The 23,758-nt window shown below is 43.5% G+C and overlaps 1 protein-coding gene across 1 annotated transcript in view; it reads right to left on the bottom strand.

Moving 5' to 3' along the window:
- Positions 1-23,758, bottom strand: part of LOC147108199 (mucin-16-like) — a 259,597-nt gene that overhangs the window by 46,456 nt on the left and 189,383 nt on the right. Inside the window, exons 29-38 of the mRNA XM_086005995.1 lie at positions 17,285-17,439; positions 17,103-17,170; positions 16,141-16,310; positions 15,220-15,246; positions 13,418-13,572; positions 13,261-13,328; positions 10,433-10,602; positions 10,229-10,255; positions 9,414-9,568; positions 9,257-9,324 (exon numbers count right to left, since the gene is read on the bottom strand). Of these exons, the coding sequence (XP_085862121.1) occupies positions 9,257-9,324; positions 9,414-9,568; positions 10,229-10,255; positions 10,433-10,602; positions 13,261-13,328; positions 13,418-13,572; positions 15,220-15,246; positions 16,141-16,310; positions 17,103-17,170; positions 17,285-17,439 (1,063 nt within the window). The remainder of the gene's footprint in view (positions 1-9,256; positions 9,325-9,413; positions 9,569-10,228; positions 10,256-10,432; positions 10,603-13,260; positions 13,329-13,417; positions 13,573-15,219; positions 15,247-16,140; positions 16,311-17,102; positions 17,171-17,284; positions 17,440-23,758) is intronic.

The following is a 23,758-nucleotide window of genomic DNA, read 5'->3' as shown; positions in this document are numbered from 1 at the left end:
TGTTCAACAGTATCAGTCTTTTGACTTGCTGTGGCTGGTCCCATGAGAAGATCTCGACGATTTCTTCGCAGAACAGCACCCTCATCTGTCTGAATGGTGTATGATCTTGGTTGAACTTCACTCAGGACAGTTCCCTTCTGAGTCCATATGTTTGTTTTGTCTTTGAACCTTACTTGGTCACCAGTGTGGAGTTCAGGTAGGTTTTGTGTTCCTCTGTCATAGTAGTACTTTTGCTTTTCTTTCTGTTGTTCTTTGAACTTCCTCACTTTCTCCCCCTCTTTCGTTTTCAAGAGGTTCTCCGGGAGGGGTAGGTTTGACCTTAGCCGACGTCCCATAAGGAGTTGGGCTGGTGACATACCACACTCGAGAGGCGTTGTGTGGTATACAAGCATGCTTTGGTAGAAGTCAGTTCCACTGTCATTTGCCTTGTACATCAGTCTTTTCACTGTCTGGACCGATTTTTCCACTAGACCATTGGACAGTGGAAAGTGAGGACTTGACGTTGTGTGGACAAAGTCCCACTCTTTGGCAAAGTGTCGGAAACTTGCATTGTAAAACTGAGGTCCGTTGTCTGTGAAGACCTCGTTTGCCACGCCATGTCTGGAGAATATGGCTTTCATACATCTTATCACAGCATCTGCAGTGGTGGTGTACAGTCTACAAACCTCTGGATACAGGGAGTAATAGTCTGTGACTACAAGATAGTCCTTCCCTTGACATACGAATAGGTCAGCGCCTACCTTCTGGTAAGGTCTGTCTGGTGCTGGGTGTGGCTTTAGTGGTTCTACCGGATTGCTTGCTTGATATTTCAGGCATATTGTGCAGTTTGACACCTCATTTGTCACATCTTAGTTGATTCGTGGCCAGTACATCACCCCTCGTGCTCTTTTCTTACACTTTTCGATTCCCAGATGTCCTCCATGGATCCTTTTTAGCATCTCTTTTCTCAGACTCTTTGGGATAACTATTTTACTTCCTTTGTAGATGATGTCTTCGACCACCGATAGTTCCTCCCTGCAGCTCCAGTACTCTGCTATGTCAGGTGAGCAGTCTTGCTTCATGTTGGGCCATCCATCCAAGATGCTTTTCCTCAGTCGTCTCATTGTTTCATCTTTGTTTGTCTCAGTCTTTATGAGCTCCATTTTTGCATCTGCTATGGGCAGTGCACTTGTGATCATGTCCATGTAGGCGTTCACTTTTTCATCCATTGTGGTGTTTGTGGGCTCACTTGGGTCAACAGCTCTGGACAACGTGTCTGCTGTATACATAAGCTTACCCGGTGTGTACGCAACATTCAGTGTATAGCGTTGCAGCCTGATCATCATTCTTTGTATTCTAAGCGGACAGCTATTTAGTGGCTTTTGGAACAATGCAATCAAGGGCTTATGGTCAGTCTCTACACTGATTGCTTGTCCTGCCACAAACTGGTGAAATCTTTCACAGGCGTATGTGATGCTGAGCAGCTCCTTTTCTATTTGAGCATATCGCGTCTCCGCGTCTGTCATTGAGCGCGATGCATATGCAATAGGTTGCCAGTAGTCATATTTTTGCAGAAGAACGGCACCGAGCCCACTCTGTGATGCATCTGATGATATCTTGATGGGTCTCGCTGGGTCATAAAACCTCAGAACTGGTTCCTCTGTGAGCAGTTTCTTTAGATCGCTCCATGACTTCTCATGCTCATGATTCCATTCCCATTCTATGTTCTTTTCAGTTAGTCGTCTCAGTGGTGCCATCTTTTCTGAGAGGTTGGATATGAATTTCCCCATGTAGTTGATCATTCCATTAAACCTCTGCACGTCCTTTTTGCATTGTGGCTTTGGCATATTCTCAATGGCGGACACCTTTCTGGGATCTGGTCTGATGTCCTCACTGCTAAGGATATCTCCCACGAATGTCAGTTCTGTCACCCCGAGCTGGCATTTCTCTCTATTCAGCTTCAGGTTTGTTTTCCTTGTTGCTTCCAGCACTTTTTTCAGTCTCTCGTCATGCTCAGTTCTCGTGGTTCCCCATACTATGATGTCATCCATTGATGTATCAACTCCCTCCAGGTGCTCATAGATTATATGGATAGTTTTGTGATACACTTCAGGAGCTGAGGCTATGCCAAATGGTAACCTTAGGAATCTGTATCTGCCAAATGGACTGTTGAACGTGCACAGTCTTGAACTTGCTTCGTCCAGTTTCGTCTGCCAAAATCCTGATGATGCATCTAACTTGCTGAAATACTTTGCATTTGCAAACTGTGACATGATTTCCTCACGTGTAGGAAGCTTGAAGTGCTCTCTCTTTATTGCTCTGTTTAGATCTCTTGGATCCAGGCAAATTCTGAGCTTTCCATTCTTTTTGTCCACAACGACGAGGGAACTCACCCACTCAGTTGGCTCATCTATCTTCTGAATCATGTTCAGGCTTTCCATCCTGTCCAACTCTGCCTTCAGTTGCTTTTGAAGAGCAAACGGAACTTTTCTGCATGGATGTATGACCGTTGGCATACTTTTATCTACTCTGATCGTGTGTTCTCCTGGAAGGCAGCCTAGACCCTTAAATAGGTTGTTGTACTCTTTCATGAGTTCATCATAGACTGTCTCTCCTTCGCTTTCCACAACGAGGACTCTCTTTACCAGGTTCAGTCTCTCACAGGCTTTTAAATCTAGTATGGCCTGCACATCCTTTGGCACCACGATTAATGCTAGTGTGTGCTCTCTGTCCTTGTGTGTTACTTTGACAATGCATCTTCCTTTCACTGGTATATCAGTACCTGAGTATCCTGTCACTTTCACTTTTATTCCATGTATCTTTGGTCTGGGTCTAATTTTCTTAAAATCAGTCTCTGATATCACATTAACTTGTGCTCCAGCATCCAATTTAAATGGAATGTGTATGTCATTCACTTTTAGTGTCAACATCCAGTCTCTTTTTTCTTCTTTGTTTTCAGACACAACATCTACATAGAACTCCTCTATCTCGCTTTCATCTACTGCATGGACCTTGCTTTGTTGCGCTTGGTTCTTGCAGCAACGGGCATAATGGTTGTTTTTGTTGCAACTATTGCATTTTTTACCATATGCTGGACAGTTTTTTGGTGTATGCTGTGTACCGCATCGACTACATGACTTTCGATTGTCCCTTTCATTTTTGTTCGCTGGCCACGCCTCTTTTTTCACATTGGCGCTCTTTTTGTTAAACGGTTTGTGTCCGTTCTTACTCACTGCATCCACGTTGCAGCTACTGTCACTGAACAGCTCCTTTGCCTACGACTTCACAATCTCTGTAGCCCTACACAGTGCTATGGCTTTCCCCAGGTCTAGATTTTGCTCTCTTAGCAGTCTTTCCCTTAGACCATTATCTGGAATACCACACACCAGTCTGTCTTTTATCAGCGAGTCTGTCAGTCCTCCAAATTCACACGATTTGCTTCTGTTTCTCAGTTCAGTCACATACTGATCAATAGTCTCACCCATTTTCTGTACACATGTGAAAAATCTGTGCCTCTCAAACGTCACGTTACGTTTAGGTATGCAGTAGGCCTTAAACTGTTCCATTATTTTATCCAGTTTCATTTTGTCTCCATCAGCAGCGAATGTGAAGTTATTATACACCTCCAGCGCTTCATCACCCACGACATGTAAGAACACTGACTATTTCTTTTTATCACTTTTCTCGTCAGCTCTGATTGCCGCTAAATACAACTCTATACATTGTTTGAACCTCCTCCAACTTTCAGCCACATTACCTGTCAACTGAAGCTTCGCCGGTGGGTGTAAACCTTCCATTTTCCCACTTCGTTAGCTATTCTCCAATGGTAAGTAACGATGTTCTCTTTTGGCTTGCAATATGTGGAGAGCTGATTTAACTTCAGATTTTTCCTCTTCATCTCTTTCAATCACTTCTGACACCATGTATTGATTTCTTTGTGAGTTCAATGACGAGACATTTATGAAAGAGAATGTCTTTTAATCTAAAGTCTGTTCAACTCTTTATACAGCATTACAGGAGACACCATGCTAGTGATCCATCTAAAAGCGAAACCAAAACTAAACTGCTTGTCTCTGTCACATGCCCTCTGCTGGTCAGGCATAAGTAATCAATCAGGCAACTATGCTGGTAAGGCATCATAATCAAACAGGCAAATACCATCACTATTTGCTGATATCATTACATCTCCCTTTCTTAAAACAAAAGTATTTTACTTTTAACTAACAACATGTTTTCTTTGTATTAATCTGCATTTTAACTGTAACACTTAATGAACTTACATTAACATTATCATTATCAAGGTTTTTTAACCTTGCTTTGTGTGTTCACATGAAATATGTAAATACACTAGAACTTGAAGAAAGAATAAGATAACATTACTTCCTTCTAACAATAGTCCTTAAACTTGCTCAATGAGTCTCTCAGGAGGCTTCACGTGCCTTGAGGATTTTCTGATTGATTGTCCTTGAATCTGAGTTGTTGCCTCAGATGATTGGTTCTCAGGTGTGTGATCAGGTTGTTCAACAGTATCAGTCTTTTGACCTGCTGTGTGATCAGGTTGTTCAACAGTATCAGTCTTTTGACTTGCTGTGGCTGGTCCCATGAGAGGATCTCGACGATTTCTTCGCAGAACAGCACCCTCATCTGTCTGAATGGTGTATGATCTTGGTTGAACTTCACTCAGGACAGTTCCCTTCTGAGTCCATATGTTTGTTTTGTCTTTGAACCTTACTTGGTCACCAGTGTGGAGTTCAGGTAGGTTTTGTGTTCCTCTGTCATAGTAGTACTTTTGCTTTTCTTTCTGTTGTTCTTTGAACTTCCTCACTTTCTCCCCCTCTTTCGTTTTCAAGAGGTTCTCCGGGATGGGTAGGTTTGACCTTAGCCGACGTCCCATAAGGAGTTGGGCTGGTGACATACCACACTCGAGCGGCGTTGTGCGGTATACAAGCATGCTTTGGTAGAAGTCAGTTCAACTGTCATTTGCCTTGTACATCAGTCTTTTCACTGTCTGGACCGGTTTTTCCACTAGACCATTGGACTGTGGAAAGTGAGGACTTGACGTTGTGTGGACAAAGTCCCACTCTTTGGCAAAGTGTCGGAAACTTGCATTGTAAAACTGAGGTCCGTTGTCTGTGAAGACCTCGTTTGCCACGCCATGTCTGGAGAATATGGCTTTCATACATCTTATCACAGCATCTGCAGTGGTGGTGTACAGTCTACAAACCTCTGGATACAGGGAGTAATAGTCTGTGACTACAAGATAGTCCTTCCCTTGACATACGAATAGGTCAGCGCCTACCTTCTGGTAAGGTCTGTCTGGTGCTGGGTGTGGCTTTAGTGGTTCTACTGGATTGCTTGCTCGATATTTCAGGCATATTGTGCAGTTTGACACCTCATTTGTCACATCTTAGTTGATTCGTGGCCAGTACATCACCCCTCGTGCTCTTTTCTTACACTTTTCGATTCCCAGATGTCCTCCATGGATCCTTTTTAGCATCTCTTTTCTCAGACTCTTTGGGATAACTATTTTACTTCCTTTGTAGATGATGTCTTCGACCACCGATAGTTCCTCCCTGCAGCTCCAGTACTCTGCTATGTCAGGTGAGCAGTCTTGCTTCATGTTGGGCCATCCATCCAAGATGCTTTTCCTCAGTCGTCTCATTGTTTCATCTTTGTTTGTCTCAGTCTTTATGAGCTCCATTTTTGCATCTGCTATGGGCAGTGCACTTGTGATCATGTCCATGTAGGCGTTCACTTTTTCATCCATTGTGGTGTTTGCGGGCTCACTTGGGTCAACAGCTCTGGACAACGTGTCTGCTGTATACATAAGCTTACCCGGTGTGTACGCAACATTCAGTGTATAGCGTTGCAGCCTGATCATCATTCTTTGTATTCTAAGCGGACAGCTATTTAGTGGCTTTTGGAACAATGCAATCAAGGGCTTATGGTCAGTCTCTACACTGATTGCTTGTCCTGCCACAAACTGGTGAAATCTTTCACAGGCGTATGTGATGCTGAGCAGCTCCTTTTCTATTTGAGCATATCGCGTCTCCGCGTCTGTCATTGAGCGCGATGCATATGCAATAGGTTGCCAGTAGTCATATTTTTGCAGAAGAACGGCACCGAGCCCACTCTGTGATGCATCTGATGGTATCTTGATGGGTCTCGCTGGGTCATAAAACCTCAGAACTGGTTCCTCTGTGAGCAGTTTCTTTAGATCGCTCCATGACTTCTCATGCTCATGATTCCATTCCCATTCTATGTTCTTTTCAGTTAGTCATCTCAGTGGTGCCATCTTTTCTGAGAGGTTGGATATGAATTTCCCCATGTAGTTGATCATTCCATTAAACCTCTGCACGTCCTTTTTGCATTGTGGCTTTGGCATATTCTCAATGGCGGACACCTTTCTGGGATCTGGTCTGATGTCCTCACTGCTAAGGATATCTCCCACGAATGTCAGTTCTGTCACCCCGAGCTGGCATTTCTCTCTATTCAGCTTCAGGTTTGTTTTCCTTGTTGCTTCCAGCACTTTTTTCAGTCTCTCGTCATGCTCAGTTCTCGTGGTTCCCCATACTATGATGTCATCCATTGATGTATCAACTCCCTCCAGGTGCTCATAGATTATATGGATAGTTTTGTGATACACTTCAGGAGCTGAGGCTATGCCAAATGGTAACCTTAGGAATCTGTATCTGCCAAATGGACTGTTGAACGTGCACAGTCTTGAACTTGCTTCGTCCAGTTTCGTCTGCCAAAATCCTGATGATGCATCTAACTTGCTGAAATACTTTGCATTTGCAAACTGTGACATGATTTCCTCACGTGTAGGAAGCTTGAAGTGCTCTCTCTTTATTGCTCTGTTTAGATCTCTTGGATCCAGGCAAATTCTGAGCTTTCCATTCTTTTTGTCCACAACGACGAGGGAACTCACCCACTCAGTTGGCTCATCTATCTTCTGAATCATGTTCAGACTTTCCATCCTGTCCAACTCTGCCTTCAGTTGCTTTTGAAGTGCAAACGGAACTTTTCTGCATGGATGTATGACCGTTGGCATACTTTTATCTACTCTGATCGTGTGTTCTCCTGGAAGGCAGCCTAGACCCTTAAATAGGTTGTTGTACTCTTTCATGAGTTCATCATAGACTGTCTCTCCTTCGCTTTCCACAACGAGGACTCTCTTTACCAGGTTCAGTCTCTCACAGGCTTTTAAATCTAGTATGGCCTGCACATCCTTTGGCACCACGATTAATGCTAGTGTGTGCTCTCTGTCCTTGTGTGTTACTTTGACAATGCATCTTCCTTTCACTGGTATATCAGTACCTGAGTATCCTGTCACTTTCACTTTTATTCCATGTATCTTTGGTCTGGGTCTAATTTTCTTAAAATCAGTCTCTGATATCACATTAACTTGTGCTCCAGCATCCAATTTAAATGGAATGTGTATGTCATTCACTTTTAGTGTCAACATCCAGTCTCTTTTTTCTTCTTTGTTTTCAGACACAACATCTACATAGAACTCCTCTATCTCGCTTTCATCTACTGCATGGACCTTGCTTTGTTGCGCTTGGTTCTTGCAGCAACGGGCATAATGGTTGTTTTTGTTGCAACTATTGCATTTTTTACCATATGCTGGACAGTTTTTTGGTGTATGCTGTGTACCGCATCGACTACATGACTTTCGATTGTCCCTTTCATTTTTGTTCGCTGGCCACGCCTCTTTTTTCACATTGGCGCTCTTTTTGTTAAACGGTTTGTGTCCGTTCTTACTCACTGCATCCACGTTGCAGCTACTGTCACTGAACAGCTCCTTTGCCTACGACTTCACAATCTCTGTAGCCCTACACAGTGCTATGGCTTTCCCCAGGTCTAGATTTTGCTCTCTTAGCAGTCTTTCCCTTAGACCATTATCTGGAATACCACACACCAGTCTGTCTTTTATCAGCGAGTCTGTCAGTCCTCCAAATTCACACGATTTGCTTCTGTTTCTCAGTTCAGTCACATACTGATCAATAGTCTCACCCGTTTTCTGTACACATGTGAAAAATCTGTGCCTCTCAAACGTCACGTTACGTTTAGGTATGCAGTAGGCCTTAAACTGTTCCATTATTTTATCCAGTTTCATTTTGTCTCCATCAGCAGCGAATGTGAAGTTATTATACACCTCCAGCGCTTCATCACCCACGACATGTAAGAACACTGACTATTTCTTTTTATCACTTTTCTCGTCAGCTCTGATTGCCGCTAAATACAACTCTATACATTGTTTGAACCTCCTCCAACTTTCAGCCACATTACCTGTCAACTGAAGCTTCGCCGGTGGGTGTAAACCTTCCATTTTCCCACTTCGTTAGCTATTCTCCAATGTTAAGTAACGATGTTCTCTTTTGGCTTGCTAATATGTGGAGAGCTGATTTAACTTCAGATTTTTCCTCTTCATCTCTTTCAATCACTTCTGACACCATGTATTGATTTCTTTGTGAGTTCAATGACGAGACATTTATGAAAGAGAATGTCTTTTAATCTAAAGTCTGTTCAACTCTTTATACAGCATTACAGGAGACACCATGCTAGTGATCCATCTAAAAGCGAAACCAAAACTAAACTGCTTGTCTCTGTCACATGCCCTCTGCTGGTCAGGCATAAGTAATCAATCAGGCAACTATGCTGGTAAGGCATCATAATCAAACAGGCAAATACCATCACTATTTGCTGATATCATTACACCATTAACTCCCATAATGTTGTCATTCAAGCACATGTGTAACGTCCGAATACTTTTAGCAACAGTAGAGCAGGCCACTCAAGGAACATCCAAATGTTGCTTCACCACTGCCAAATCATTCATTATCTGAGCATCCAGAAACTGTACAGAGGAAAGGTGTGTATTCCTGAGAGTGTTTCAAATAATGGCAGAAATTGTAACTCCAATTTTACATCTGACTACGTGCAAGAATCAGTGACCTAATAATTTTTTGGGGTCTTTGCTCAGGAAAATCAACCTTTTTAATCAGTGCAGTGATTTAAATCTCACACCCCAAAGAGGTTGACTGGTGAACTATAGGGAATCCTTGTTGCTTACAGCAGCAGGAATTTTAATAGACATCTAACAGAAAGGCAAATTGAATTTCAATAATATTAATGATCAATCACTGAAACAACAATCAGAATGCTGTAGAATAACTGGAATGTTTTACTATTTTACAATATAAATAAATTAGTAAACTTCTAAACAATCTTGAAACAAATACTGATGAGGTTTAATATCAACATTTCATACCTGAAAGAGCGAACTCTGCAGCTTGAGAATGTTCTGTTAATATTGCTGTTAGTAAATAGGTTGTTCAACTGAAGGAAAGGAATAGTTACAGTTTTAGAGATAAACATAATTTAATTAATTGAAATACATTTTTGTAATAATTAAGTTGTCAACTGACCTGGTAAGCAATAATATTTGATGCTGATTTGAACAATGCAGAACTGGAATCTTGTAGATTTGTTGTCAGGGCCAGGTTAGTTATAATGAAGGTCACATTAAAATCAATGGACTTTGTTTGCAGGTTTGCAGTTGTGCTCACCATTGGTGATATCGCTATCAAGAAACATTAGAAAAGCATTAAATTGAGAATAAAACATCTCTGTGACGGCACCATTTGTAATAAAGACAGTGAAGGCAAAATTAACCAAGAATATAGAAACCACAGCAGAATATTCAATGCTAGAGTTAGAGCTATTTCAAGTGGGGTGACACCACTCACTCAAAGGCATACCCAATAACTTTTTCTATCATGTACAGTATGCAGTTTGACAGAATCTGCCCTAACCAGTGATGGTGGAACAATTTGCTTATTTGTGTAGAAAATGGTGCTGATTTTGTTGAGTCTCTTACTGATTTGGAGTCTTCTGCTTATTTTTAAATTTGGGCTACAGGTCTAATTCCAGGTACTGTCTGCTGCTCCAGTTCTAGTTACTCACAGCTTTGTATCAGACTATTAATGAGACACACATAAGGAGACAGGATGACTTAGCACACAAAGAATCTCTGGTTAAACCTTCAAAAGATGATCAATTCCAGAGTTTAATTAAATGGTCAAACAGGAATAGGACAATGCTTCAGCCCTAAATGGGAAACATTGCATCACCGATATATTTGACAATTTATAAGTAGGGTTTAATCATGAATTTCCTTTGTTGTTACCCACTGCAATAGAGGGAACTGTTAAAGAGACACAGAAACAGAAACCATACTCACTGGGTGAAGGAGCTGATTCATGGTAACCTGAAAAATCAATAGCATGTGTTTTCTATGAAATGAGTCAGGTGGAAAGTCATCATTAAAGAGTGAAATAAAATTCATGGGTTTGGTTTAAACATTCTCAATTTGATCAGATTAATACATTCAAGTTGATAGAATGGAATCTAACAGAACGAAATATCTCCTTTAAATGCTAAATACCATTCACGTAGAGGCTGTTACTGTTCAGTGAATATGTTCCTAAGGTGGAGATGCTCTTCGTGTTGTCTCTGAACTCGTGGTACACAGTAACTTTATTAACTTCCTGAGGAGCAGAATCATTTGTGAAAGTGCAGACTGCGTACACACTGGTGTCCTTAATATTTGCCGGGCTGTAAAATAAACAGATATACAACTAAGTGAATCAGAAAACATAATTTGATATTCTAGTAAGAGCCATAATATTCATGGGTTTGAGTCCAAATTTTAAAATATTGGGGCTGAAATTCCTCAATGTGTTATATCTAATATGTATGTCAGGTGTGTGTTAAAGTGAACTGGTTTGAAGTAGTAAACGGGGTTAAATCATGCTGATTGACTGACTGGTGATCATTTAATGTGTACATTGAAATTCCTTTGTTCAAGGATATTATTTGTTTAAAATAATGCGTTATGTACCACTACCACTGGTATGTTAGCATTGACACGGCAGCAGCACATTTTTGTTAATGTTCCTACAATTCCTTCCAGAACCAAATCTATTTAACACATATGCTGATAAGTTTTTTGGTTCATTAATGGACTGTTAAACAACAATTGAAAGTGACTGTGCTAAGTCAGTCATACTTTCCATTTCACCCACCTTGTAGTACTGATGCATACTGTAACAGTGGGTTTAATCCAGTGGAGAGAGTTGTGCAGGGCTCCAGTATGGAACACAGCAGCAGAGATTGTAAAAAGTGAATTAACTGTTTAGTCTTTACAATGGCATTGGTGCATCAGCAAACTTTATTTTCTAGGATATGTTGGAGGAGGTGGAGGAGAAATAAAAATGGCCAAGGAATTCTAAAGCCAAAACAGGATAACTACTAGAACCCACAACCCCAGGTGGCAGAGCAACCCTAACCTCACTGTGTAAGGTGGCCTTTTCAAAGCAGCAATAGGTGAATGGGGCCTTCTCCAGGAAGCAGACCCACAGCTCAGGAGAAACATCTGTACTTCTACTATCAGGAATTGTAATAGTGGAATTGCTATAGACTTTTTGGGGGTGATTTTGCCAATGGGGGCGCGTTGAAGGCGGGACTGCTGCTTGTCGAGTTTTAGTCCCACCTCCATCGACTTGTGGCCAACCCATGCTATTTTCCCTTGATTGACCTTGTTAAGCCTGCCCAGCGGGCTTAGCAGGTGAATTAAGGGGAAGCTGGTTACAGAGAATGTCAGCGTATGGCGTTTCATCTGTGAAAAATTTTTGACAGATGAATTATCATCATTTGACAGCTCTGTGAAGCTGTCAAACACTGACATTCTGTGTTGTTTGATGAGTGCTTGTTTTCAAGACTCATCAAACCTCTTTTGTGAGCAGAAATTAGATGTTTGTTGCATCGGAGAGTGCAGCAGCCATCTGTCATCTCTGCCGGTGAGATGCGAGTCTCCGCATCCCCAACTGTTGAAGCCTGCAGGAAGAAACAAATGTAAGTAAACATTTTCTATCACTTTCCACTCACCTCTCCTCACTTGCACCCATCACTTACTTCCACAGCGCACTTTTGCACCCCTCCGACCCCCACAGACACACTGCTCACCTCGGTGACCCTGGCGGGGTTTTAGCGACGACGGGAAGCCCGCGCCTCTGGTGGAAAAATGGGGATAATCCTCTTAACTGCCTGCTAACCTCCGGTTAACAGGCAGTTAAGTAGCTCTAATCCCCTTCCATCCTCCAGGAGATGGGACCCGGCGTGGGTCGACTACCCACCTCCTGGGAAGCTGGCATGGAGGCGGGTTGGAGGCGGGATGGGTACCCGCCCCCAGATTCTGCCATTTTCCTGGCAGTCCCGCCTCCAAACACGCCTCCCCAGGGCTGGCAAAATCCAGCCCTTTGCCACAGGCTGCTTCCCAGAAATCACAGAATCACAGAATCACAGAAACCCCACAGTGCAGATAGAGGCCATTTCGGCCCATCGAGCCTGCACTGACACATATCCCACCCGATCCCCGTAACCCCTACACCAACACATATCCCACCCTATCCCCGTAACCCCACGTATTTAATCCCCCTAACACTAAGGGTCAATTTATCATAGCCAATCATTCTAACCTGCACATTTTTGGAAATGGCAGGAGACTCAGCAAAGATCAGTAGATTTGTGGTTCACAACTACATCACCCAGGTCACATATTGACCTGCTGTTGAATGTATTAAAATGAGTCCCAGCTTACAAGTGAAGAAGTGGCTACAGCATTTTCAATACTTTTCCGGGTCACAGAGTGCCATTAACTCCCATAATGTTGTCATTCAAGCACATGTGTAACGTCCGAATACTTTCAACAACAGTAGAGCAGGCCACTCAAGGAACATCCAAATGTTGCTTCACCACTGCCAAATCATTCATTATCTGAGCTTCCAGAAACTGTACAGAGGAAAGGTGTGTATTCCTGAGAGTGTTTCAAATAATGGCAGAAATTGTAACTCCAACTTTACATCTGACTACGTGCAAGAATCAGTGACCTAATAATTTTTTGGGGTCTTTGCTCAGGAAAATCAACCTTTTTAATCGGTGCAGTGATTTAAATCTCACACCCCAAAGAGGTTGACTGATGAATGATAGGAAATCCTTGTTGCTTACAGCAGCAGGAATTTTAATAGACATCTAACAGAAAGGCAAATTGAATTTCAATAATATTAATGATCAATCACTGAAACAACAATCAGAATGCTGTAGAATAACTGGAATGTTTTACTATTTTACATTTTTGCAATATAAAGTAGTTTAGTAAACTTCTAAACAATCTTGAAACAAATACTGATGAGGTTTAATATCAACATTTCATACCTGAAAGAGCGAACTCTGCAGCTTGAGAATGTTCTGTTAATATTGCTGTTAGTAAATAGGTTGTTCAACTGAAGGAAAGGAATAGTTACAGTTTTAGAGATAAATATAATGTAATGAATTAAAATACATTTTTGTAATACTTAAGTTGTCAACTGACCTGGTAAGCAATAATAATTGATGCTGATTTGAACAGTGCAGAACTGGAATCTTGTAGATTTGTTGTCAGGGCCAGGTTAGTTATAATGAAGGTCACATTAAAATCAATGGACTTTGTTTGCAGGTTTGCAGTTGTGCTCACCATTGGTGATATCGCTATCAAGAAACATTAGAAAGCATAAATTGAGAATAAAACATCTCTGTGACTGCATCATTTGTAATAAAGACAGTGAAGGCAAAATTAACCAAGAATATAGAAACCACAGCAGAATATTCAATGTTGGAGTTAGTGCTATTTTATGTGGGGTGAGACCACTCACTCAAAGGCATACCCAACAACTTTTTCTATCATGTATGCAGTTGGACAGAATCTGCCCTAACCAGTGATCATGCAACAGTTTGCTTATTTGTGTAGAAAATAGTCCTGATTTTGTTGAGTCTCTTACTGATTTGGAGTCTTCTGCTTATTTTTAAATTTGGGCTACAGGTCTAATTCCAAGCACTGTCTGCTGCTCCTGTTCTAGTTACTCACAGCGAGTCTATTAACATGCCATTTGAGGAGGTAACTAAAGTGGTTGATAAGGGAGTGTTTTTGGATTTTATTTATATGGACTTCCAGAAGCCAACCGATAAATGTTCACACAAGTGTGAGGTCATCCACTTTGGACCCAAAGAAAGATAGATCAGAGTATTTTCTAGATGGTGAGAAATTAGAAACTGTGGAGGAGCAGTGAGATGTTGGGGTCCATCTACAGAAATTACTCAGAGCTAATGGACAGTTACAAATATAATTAAAAAGACTAATGGAATGTTGGCCTTTATCAGAAGCGGGCTAGAATACAAAAAGGTAGAATTTATGTTACAGCTATATAAAGTTAGACCCCATCTTGAGTACTGTGTTAAGTTCTGGTCACTACACCTCAGGAGGGATATATTGGCTTTGGAGGGGGTGCAGCACAGATTCACCAGAATGATCCCGGTGACAAAAGGGTTAAATTATGAGGACAGGTTGCATAGACTAGGCTTGTATTCCCTTGACTGTAGTATATTAAGGGGTGATCAAATTGAGGTGTTTAAGATGATTGAAGGATTTGATAGGGTAGATAGAGAAAACTTATTTCCTCTGGTGGGTGAGTCCAGAACAAGGGGGCATAACCTTAAACATGGAGCTAGGCAGTTCAAGGGTAATGTCAGGAATTCTCCCCCAAAAAACTGTTGAGGCTAGGTCAGTTGAAAATTTCAAAAATGGGATTGATATGTTCTTGTTAGGCGAGGTTATTAAGGGTTACAGAACTAAGGCAAGTAGATGGAGTTAAGTTGCAGATTCGTCATGATCTAATTGAATGGCAGAACAGGCTTGGGGGACTGCATGGCCTACTCCTCTTGCTATGTCCCTCACATAAAGGAGACAGGATGACATTACACATACATAATCTTTGGTTAAACCTTCAAAACCTTCTCAATTCCAGAATTTAACTCAATGAAATTAAAATCATGCATCAGCTCTAACTGGGAAACATTACAGCCTCAGTCAGCAGGTCAGGCAGCATCTGTGGAGAGGGAAACAGAGTTAACCTTTCAGGTCGATGACATGGATGCTACCTGACCTGCTGAGTATTCCCAGCATTTTCTGTTTTTATTTTGATTTCCAGCATCCGCAGTATTTTGCTTTTGTAACATCACAACCTCAACAAGTTGGGTGTATTGACAATATATCAACAGGGATTAGTCAGGAATTTGCTTTGTTACCCACTGTAATAAAAGAAAATGGTAAGGAAACAGAGAAACAGAAACCATACTCACTGGATGAAGGAGCTGATTCATGGTAACCTGAAAAACCAAAAGCGTGTGTTTTCTATTAAATTAGTCAAGTGGAAAGTCATTATTGAAGAGTGAAATTCAGGGCTTTGGTTTGTTCATTCTCAATTTTAAGCGATCAACATATTCACGTTGATAGAATAAAATTTAACAGCTCAAAATATCTAATTTAAATGCTAAATCACCCCATCCACCACCATAAATCACAGAATCCCCACAGTGCAGATAGAGGCCATTTCAGCCCATCGAGCCTGCACCGACACATATCCCACCCTATCCCCGTAACCCCACGTATTTAATCCCCTAACACTAAGGGTCAATTTATCATAGCCAAATCAACCTAACCTGCACATCTTTGGACTGTGGGAGGAAACCGGAGCACCCGGAGGAAACCCACGCAGACACAGGGAGAATGTGCAAACTCCACACAGACAGTCGCCCGAGACCAGATTTGAACCTGGGTCCCTGGCGCTGTGAGGCAACAGTGCTAACCACTATGCCACCGTGCCCCCCATTCACTCCCTTCAGCACCGGCATACCATGGCTGCAGTGTGTACCATCTACAAGATGCACTGCAGCAACTCGCCAAGGCTTCTTCGACAGTACCTCCCAAACCCGCGACCTGTACCACCTAGAGGGACAAGGGCAGCAGACGCACATGGGAACACCACCACCTCCAAGTTCCCCTCCAAGTCACACACCATCCTGACTTGGAAGTATATCGTCACTGGGTCAAAATCCTGGAACTCCCTCCCTAACAGCACTGTGGGAGTACCTTCACCACACGGACTGCAGCAGTTCAAGAAGGCAGCTCACCACCACCTTCTCAAGGGCAACTAGGGATGGGCAATAAATGCTGGCCTTGCCAGCGATGCCCACATCCCATGAACGAATAAAAAAAAGTACCATTTATGTAGAGGCTGTTATTGTCCAGTGAATATGTTCCTAAGGTGGAGATGCTCTTCGTGTTGTCTCTGAACTCGTGGTACACAGTAATTTTATCAACTTCCTGAGCAACGGAATCATTTCTGAAAATGCAGACTGCATACACACTGGTGTCCTCAATATTTGCCGGGCTGTAAAATAGATGGATACACCGCTAAGTGAATCAGGAAACATTTAGAATTCTGGTCAGAGCCATAAGCTTTCATGGATTTGAGTGGTATAATTAAAACTATCGGGGCTGAAATTCCTCAATGTGTTGCATCTAATGTACCTGTCAACTGTGTGGAAAAGTGAACAGTTTTGAAGTAGTAAACAGGGTTATATCATGCTAAGTGACTTCGACTGTTGAACATTTAATGTGTACATTGAAATTCCATGTTCTATGACTCAGCACATTTTTGTCTATGTTCCCAAAACTCCTCCTGGAAATAAATCTGTTTAATGTAAGCCAGCACACATAGCTGATAACAGTTTTGTGGTTAATCAATGGCTTATTAAACACCAATTGAAGGTGACTGTGCTAAGTCATTCATACTTTTCATCTCACTTTGTATTAATGATGCATGCTATAAAAGTGGTTTTAAACCAGTGGAGAGAGTTGGCAATGATCTGTGTTCAGGGAAATCTCCCCTATCAATCTATGCAATGATTTAAATCTCACACGCCAAACAAATCGACTGGTGAGCTACAGGAAAGCATTGCTGCTTATAGCAGCAGGAGTTTTAATAGATAAATAGAGCAAATAGAAAAACAAATTGCACTTCAATAATATTAATGATTTGAGCACAGAAACAACAATCAGAATTCTGTAGAATAACTGGAAATTTTAACCAATTAAACAATTTTTCAATATTAAGTATTTTCTTAAACATTTAAACAATCTTAAAACAAACAAGATTAGGTTTAATATCAGCATTCCTTACTTGAAAGAGAGAACTCTGCAGCTTGAGAATGTTCTGTTGATATTGCTGTTAGTAAATAGCATGTTCAACTAAGGGAAAGGAACAGTCATAGGTTTAGAGAGAAAAATAATGAAAATTGATAGATATATAAAATATTGTAATTGATTTAAATATATTTTTGTAATTATATGTCATCATCTAACCTGGTAAGCAATCATATTTGATGCAGATTTGTACAGTGCAGATGTGGAGTCTTGTAGAGTTGCTGTCAGGGCCAGGTTATTTATAGTGAAGGTCACATTAAAAACAAAGGGCTTTATTTCTATGTTTGGAGTTGAGGTCACGATTGGTGATACTGCTATTAAGAAAAATGAGAGAAGTATTAAACTGAGCACAAAACATCTCTTTGATTGCGTTATTTGTATTACAGAGGGTGGAGGCAGAATAAACCAAGAATATGGAAACCACAGCAGAATATTTACATCGAATGTACAGCATAGAAGCAGGCCATTTAGCCCAACTCGTCCATGCCAGTGTTTATGCTCCATCGAACCTCCTCCCATCCTTCCTCATCTAACTCTATCAGCATAACCCTCTATTCCCTTCTCCCTCATATGTTCATCTAGCTTCCCCTTAAATGCATCTATACTATTCGCTTAAACCACTCCCAGTGGTAGTGAGTTCCACATTCTTACCACTCTCTGGGTAAAGAAGTTGCTTCTGAATTACCTATTTGATTTCTTGGTGACTGACGTAATAAAACTCACTATGCACTTGGTTTGAGCATAAAGCAAGGCTTTAATCAACTTGTTTCAGAACATGGAGGTCTAGTTGTACTTCACTAGTTCCTTGTCTTACAAAATGTCCCTGGAAAGCTGGGCCCACGCCCGAGTATTTATACTCCTTGGACGGCGCCACCAGCTGGCCGACCAGCGTTATTTCACGAGTAGTTTCTTGATGAATGATGAGATTTATAACAGTGACTATCTTTATCTTTTCCTGATGACTTCTAGTTTTGCTCTTGCCCACAAGTGGAAACACACTCTCTGGGCTAAAAATTCGATTGCTCCCGAAAACGGGCGCATGGATTGTGACGCACAATCAACCCGCACCCATTCAAAGTAATGCAGGTAGCTCGCATACTTCATGCTGCCTGCTAATTATAATGATTGTGGCATGCAGCCCAGCACTGAATGTGCTGCTGAGTGGCTGCACAGCCTCAGCAGGTGGCCCAAGTTCATGTGAGACTAGCACCACTTAAAACTAGCCAGCACTACTTAAAGGCAGCCTGCACTTCTTACAGGGGAGGAGCATGCTGGCTGCAGCAGGTGATTCAACTGGCCAGAACAGGGTCTGAGCAGGAATAGCAACAGGGCAGAGAGCGGGCTCTAACATTCTCTGATGCAGCACTGGAGGCCTTGGAGCAGGAGGTGGACAGGAGGAGAGAGGTCCTGTATCCACAGGGGGCCAGGAGGCCCTTCAGACAAACTCTGAGAAGGCAATGGGAGCATATAGCAGGTGTCTCATAACTGAAGGCAGCAGGGGCTACCCACAGGAAGACAGGCGCGCCTGCGTGATCTAGCCCCCATGGAAGAGACGGTGTTGGAGATAATTGGAATGACCATCGTGAGCCCGTGGCCAGCGGCAGGGCTGAAAAAATACAAGATGACGGTATCCTCATACCTAATCCTCCTTCTCACGTCCCACTTCACCCTCATCCCACAATCTCTTCCGATCTACAAGCTGCAGATGGTGTAAGCATGCACCTCTTGCTTTCCCCCTACCCTTGTGCCTTTCTCCTTTCAGCTAGCCAAGAACTGCAACCTGGCCAGGCAGTGGTGGAGGAGCAGGAACTGCAGGAGAAAGAACGAAGTGATGCTCAAGATGCACCATCACTTGATTTCACACTCGCAGCCACCAGCTCAAATACTGATACTCCACACGTACTTTACAGGATAGGCTAGACGCGAGATCTGCACATGGTGAGACATCAGACACGAGTGGCCTGCAGCCAGGACAGGGGGAAACATTAGCGCAAGTGCCAGCTCCCCTGCAGTGTGAGGTCATACACATGTCCTGCTGCACAGGACTCAGATGAAGACTTTGATGGGGTGGCCTACAGAAGAAGGCTGATGGGTATGCACAATTAAATGCTTGGTGCATTGACAGGCCTGCCAGAAATCCTGAGCGAAATGTCAAGGAGCATGGAGGAGTTTGGCACCAACCTTGCACAGGGCTTTGCACAGAGTATGGAACCCATCCTTTCCAGCTTGGAAGAGCTGGGCAACTCCATTAGCGCACTTGTGGACGTGGACCCAACCATGATGCAGCGTCTGATGGCCGATGTTTCAGCTTCCATTGCAGCACAAGCAGAAGCCACCCAACATCTGGGTGCTGTAGTGGAAGCTCACACTTCTGTCATGCAAGCTCAGCTTGCTGCCGCACAAGCTCAGACTGCTGCTATTGTGGCTGTGGTTACCAGTGTTGAAAGTGGCTTGCAGGGTCTCACAGCAGTCCAGCAATCTGTCCTCCAACAGATTACTAGGATTGCTGAGGCACTGTCCAGGGGGACTGGCAGTGGCTCCAGGGAGCATGAACCTGCTGTCCTCTCTCAGGATGACAGTATTTGTCCTCCCACCCCTGCCATTCCACCAATGCCCTTGTTTTTGCCTGTCAACCTCCCAACCCAGACTGCTGCCACCCATGCCAAGGTGGTGCAGGTCGAAGCTGGGTCTTCTAGGCCCAGAGCAGCTCGACGCCATCCTCCAAGGCCATCTGCAGTCTCCCCCACTGAACGTCAGCAGCCTTCCACCAGCCATGCTCCAGCCACTGGGGTAGCACTGTGTAGGTGCACTAGGACAAGCAAAGGCGCATGGAAGGCATGTACTAAGGGAGTGCACAAGGGTGATCAGTTGACTTTGGTATGTAATGTTGGATGTTTGATTTGTAAATTTGGTTTGGAATGTTTGTTTTGTGGTGGCTTTTATTATAGCATTGTGGCCAAGAGGATACTGTGATGGTCAGTAACAGGGGGAAGGTAAGGTGTGGGACTGTTGGTGAATGGGGAATTGGGGTTGAGTTCACAGGTACCATAGTTGAATGAGTCGATCACAGACAGCTTGGCCAGAAAGGGACTGTGTTGGTTGCCTCCTCCCTTCCTCCTCCTCTTCCTCTTCCTCTTCTCCTTCTCCCCCTCAGCTCTTCACCAGGGCTGTGCTCTCATGATGGCAAGGTTGTGGAGCATGCACCGGACCATGATGAATCTTTAGACGTACTCTGGCGAGTACTGCAGGGCTCCTCGAGAGCGGTCCAGGCAGTGGAAGCGTTGTTTAAGACTGCCAATGGTCAGCTTTATTAGATTCTGTGTGGCAGCATGGCTTTTGTTATATGCCGGCTGTCCACATGTGCTTGGGTTGTGCACCAGAGTCATGAGCCAGGTGGTCAGCGGATATCCCTTGTCACCCAGTAGTCACCCTCCGGTTTGTCATGGTGGCTCAAATGTGGATGGTACAGCGGGCTGCTGCAGAATTAAGGCATCATGACTGCTGCCAGGATACTGAGCGTTGACTTGCATGATGCTCTGAGTATGGTCGCACACCAGCTGAACATTGAGGGAGTGGATTCCCTTCCGGTTGCGGTACATCTCCAAATTCACATGCGGCTCCCATGTGTGCAGTCAATGGCACGCTGCACCATGGAAAAGCCTGCTCTCGTGGCGAAGTGACGTGCTCGCTCCGCCTGCTTCTCTCTGGCAAGAGAGAATGAAATGTATTCACCTCTCTTTGCATACAGAACCTCCCTTATGCAACAGTGCACGACAAACTGGGAGATGTTGGAAATATCGCCTGCTCCAGCCTGGAAAGAGCCTGACGCATAAAAATTCATGGCCATGCTCACCTTCACAGCCACTGGCAATGTCCTCCTTGCCTTGCTCTAAGGCTGATTTTCTGCCTTCAACAGGTGGCGGATTTCAGTGAGCACCTCCTTAGTGAAGTGGAGACGTCACATGCACTGTTCCTCGGTGAGGTTGAGGTAAGGGAATTGCTCCCTGAAGACTCTGGGTGGATATGGCCTCCTGCTGAGAGCCCTTCTCCCCCTCCTCCTCCTCCTCCCTCTTCGAGCAGCTTGTCCTCCTCTGTGTGGCCTCTGCTCATTCTCCCTGTCATGCTGCAGGCCACGGGGGATACAAACTATAGCACTCATATCTGGGAACAACTGGCCTGAGCAGAAGCCTTGAAGTAAACTGCCACACCACTCCCTGGAGACTTCAGCAACTTCAAATCAGATAACCACCAAACACTTCTACAAACTCACCAAGAGCCAGTAGCAATCAATGAGCAACTAACCCGAAAGCAGTTGATGATCCCTTTAAATAGCGTGGGTTGGGGGTCCTTCCAGCTGCTGAACACATGTTCAGCTGTGCATGTTTAAGAGAGGGTGTTAGCTGGAGTGTTGAGTTCGAAAATGGCAGCACTGGCGTCAAATCTGCATTGCATGCTGATTGACATCACGGTCTGTGTACTCTGCATCCCAACGTCCAGTGCGGCCCGCACCAGAAGTGTGCGCACATGCCGCGGACACCATTTTGGACCTGAATCAGCACCTGTAGCGCAGATAAACCAGGTGCTACAGAGCCAAATTTAGTGGCCACAGTGTCTACTCTATCAAAACCTTTCATAATTTACAGACCTCTATTACATCACCCCTCAGCCTTCTCTTTTCAAGAGAGAAGAGACCCAGCCTGTTCATCCTTTTCTGATAGGTATAACCTCGCAGATCTGGTATTATCCTTGTAAATCTTTGTTGCACCCTCTCCAGTGCCTTTATATGCTTTTCATAATATTGCGACCAGAACTGTACACAGTACTCCAAATGTGGTCTAACCAAGGTTTGATATAAGTTTAGCATAGCTTCTCTACTTTTCAATTCAATCCCTCTAGAAGTAAACCCTTGTGCTTGGTTTGCTTTTGTTATGGCCTCCTTGACCTGTGTCGCAACTTTTAGTGATTTGTGTATTTGTACTCCCAGGTCCATTTGCTCCTCTACCCTATTTAGATTCTTATTTTCTAAGTAATATGTTATCTCTTTATTTTTTTTTAACCAAAATGTAATACATCAAACTTATCTATGTTAAAATGAATTTGCCAATTATATGCCCATTCTGCAAGTTTACTAATGTCATAGAGTCATACCGCACAGAAGGAGGCCTTTCGGCTCATCGAGTCCGTGTCGGCTCTCTGTAGAGCAATCCAGTCAGTCCCATTCCCCTGCTCTATCCCCATATTTCTCTCAAGTGCCTATCCAGTCTCACCTTGAAAACATTGAGTGTCTCCGCTTCCACCACTTCCGTCTGCAGCGAGTTCCAGGTCTTCACCACTTGCTGCGTAAAAAAGTTTTTCCTCACGTTCCCCCTGTATCTCTTGCCCAAAACCTTAAACCTGTGTCCCCTAGTCATTGTACCATCAACTAGTGAGAATAGCCTTTCTCCGTCTAGCCTATCCAAACCCGTCATAATCTTGTACACCTCTATCAAATCACCCCTCAACCTCCTTTGCTCTAAAGAAAAAAAATCCAACTTCTCCAACCTGTCCTTGTAGCTAAGATCCCCCATACCCGGAACCATTCTGGTAATTCTCCTCTGCACCCTCGCAAGTGCCTTCACATCCTTCCTAAAGTGTGGTGACCAGAACTGGATGCAATACTCCAGTTGTGGCCTAACCAGCGCTTTATAAAGGTTCAGCATAACTTCTCTACTTTTATACTCAATGGGCTGGATTTTGATACTGGAGGCGTGTAGGAGGCGGGACTACAACTTTTGGAGTTGTAGTCCCGCCTCCATCGAGTTGTGGCCAACCCACTCGATTTTCACTTGATTGACCTTGTTGAGCCCACCCAGTGGGCTCAGCAGGACAATTAAGGGCCACCCGACAACAGGTGACGTCACAAATTGACATTTCATCTCTCAAGAGCTTTTGACAGATGAAATATCAGCGTTTGACAGCTCTTTGAAGCTGTCAAACACTGACAATCTGTACTCCAACTTAATTCCTTCCTCTCAGGATGATTTAGAGATATCTCCAGAACAGAAAGCTGAATGCTGCAACTTTTGACAGCTCGCGGCCATTCTGCTTTCTGTGCCGATGAGATGAGGGACTCCCGAGACCTGAAGGAAGGAAGGCTGTAAAGGCAAGTAAAGGTAATTAAACTTCTTTAAACACTTTACACAAACCAAACACACTTACCTCTGCACTCATGCACCCATCACTCACCTGAACACCAGACATCTTGAACCCTCCAAGCCCTTCAGCCTGACGGTCCACCTCGCTAACTTGGCGTGGTTTGGAGCCATCGGGAATCCCACACTTCAGGGACAAAAATAGGGATTAGGCTAAAAACTGCCTGTTAATAGGCAGTTAATTGGCACTAATCCCCTTCCCGCCTCGGGGAGGCGGCTCCCAGCACAGGTCGGGTATCCGCCTCCTTTGAAACTGGCACGGAGGCGGATTGGGGGCTGGATGGGTTTGTGCCCCCCAATTTTGCGATTTTAACCCCCCACACGCCTCCAATCCCGCCTCCACGGCCCAATGAAAATCTTGCCCAATACCTCTATTTATGAAGTCCAAGATCCCATATGCTTTGCTAACCACTCTCTCAATATGTTCCGCCACCTTCAGGGA

Source organism: Somniosus microcephalus, chromosome 13, assembly GCF_052327205.1.
Source record: "Somniosus microcephalus isolate GS21.2 chromosome 13, FLI_Smic_1.0, whole genome shotgun sequence".
NCBI classification, from domain to species: domain Eukaryota; kingdom Metazoa; phylum Chordata; class Chondrichthyes; order Squaliformes; family Somniosidae; genus Somniosus; species Somniosus microcephalus.
The sequence above is the reverse complement of the archived record's forward strand: the minus strand, read 5'-3'. Positions and strand labels throughout refer to the sequence as shown.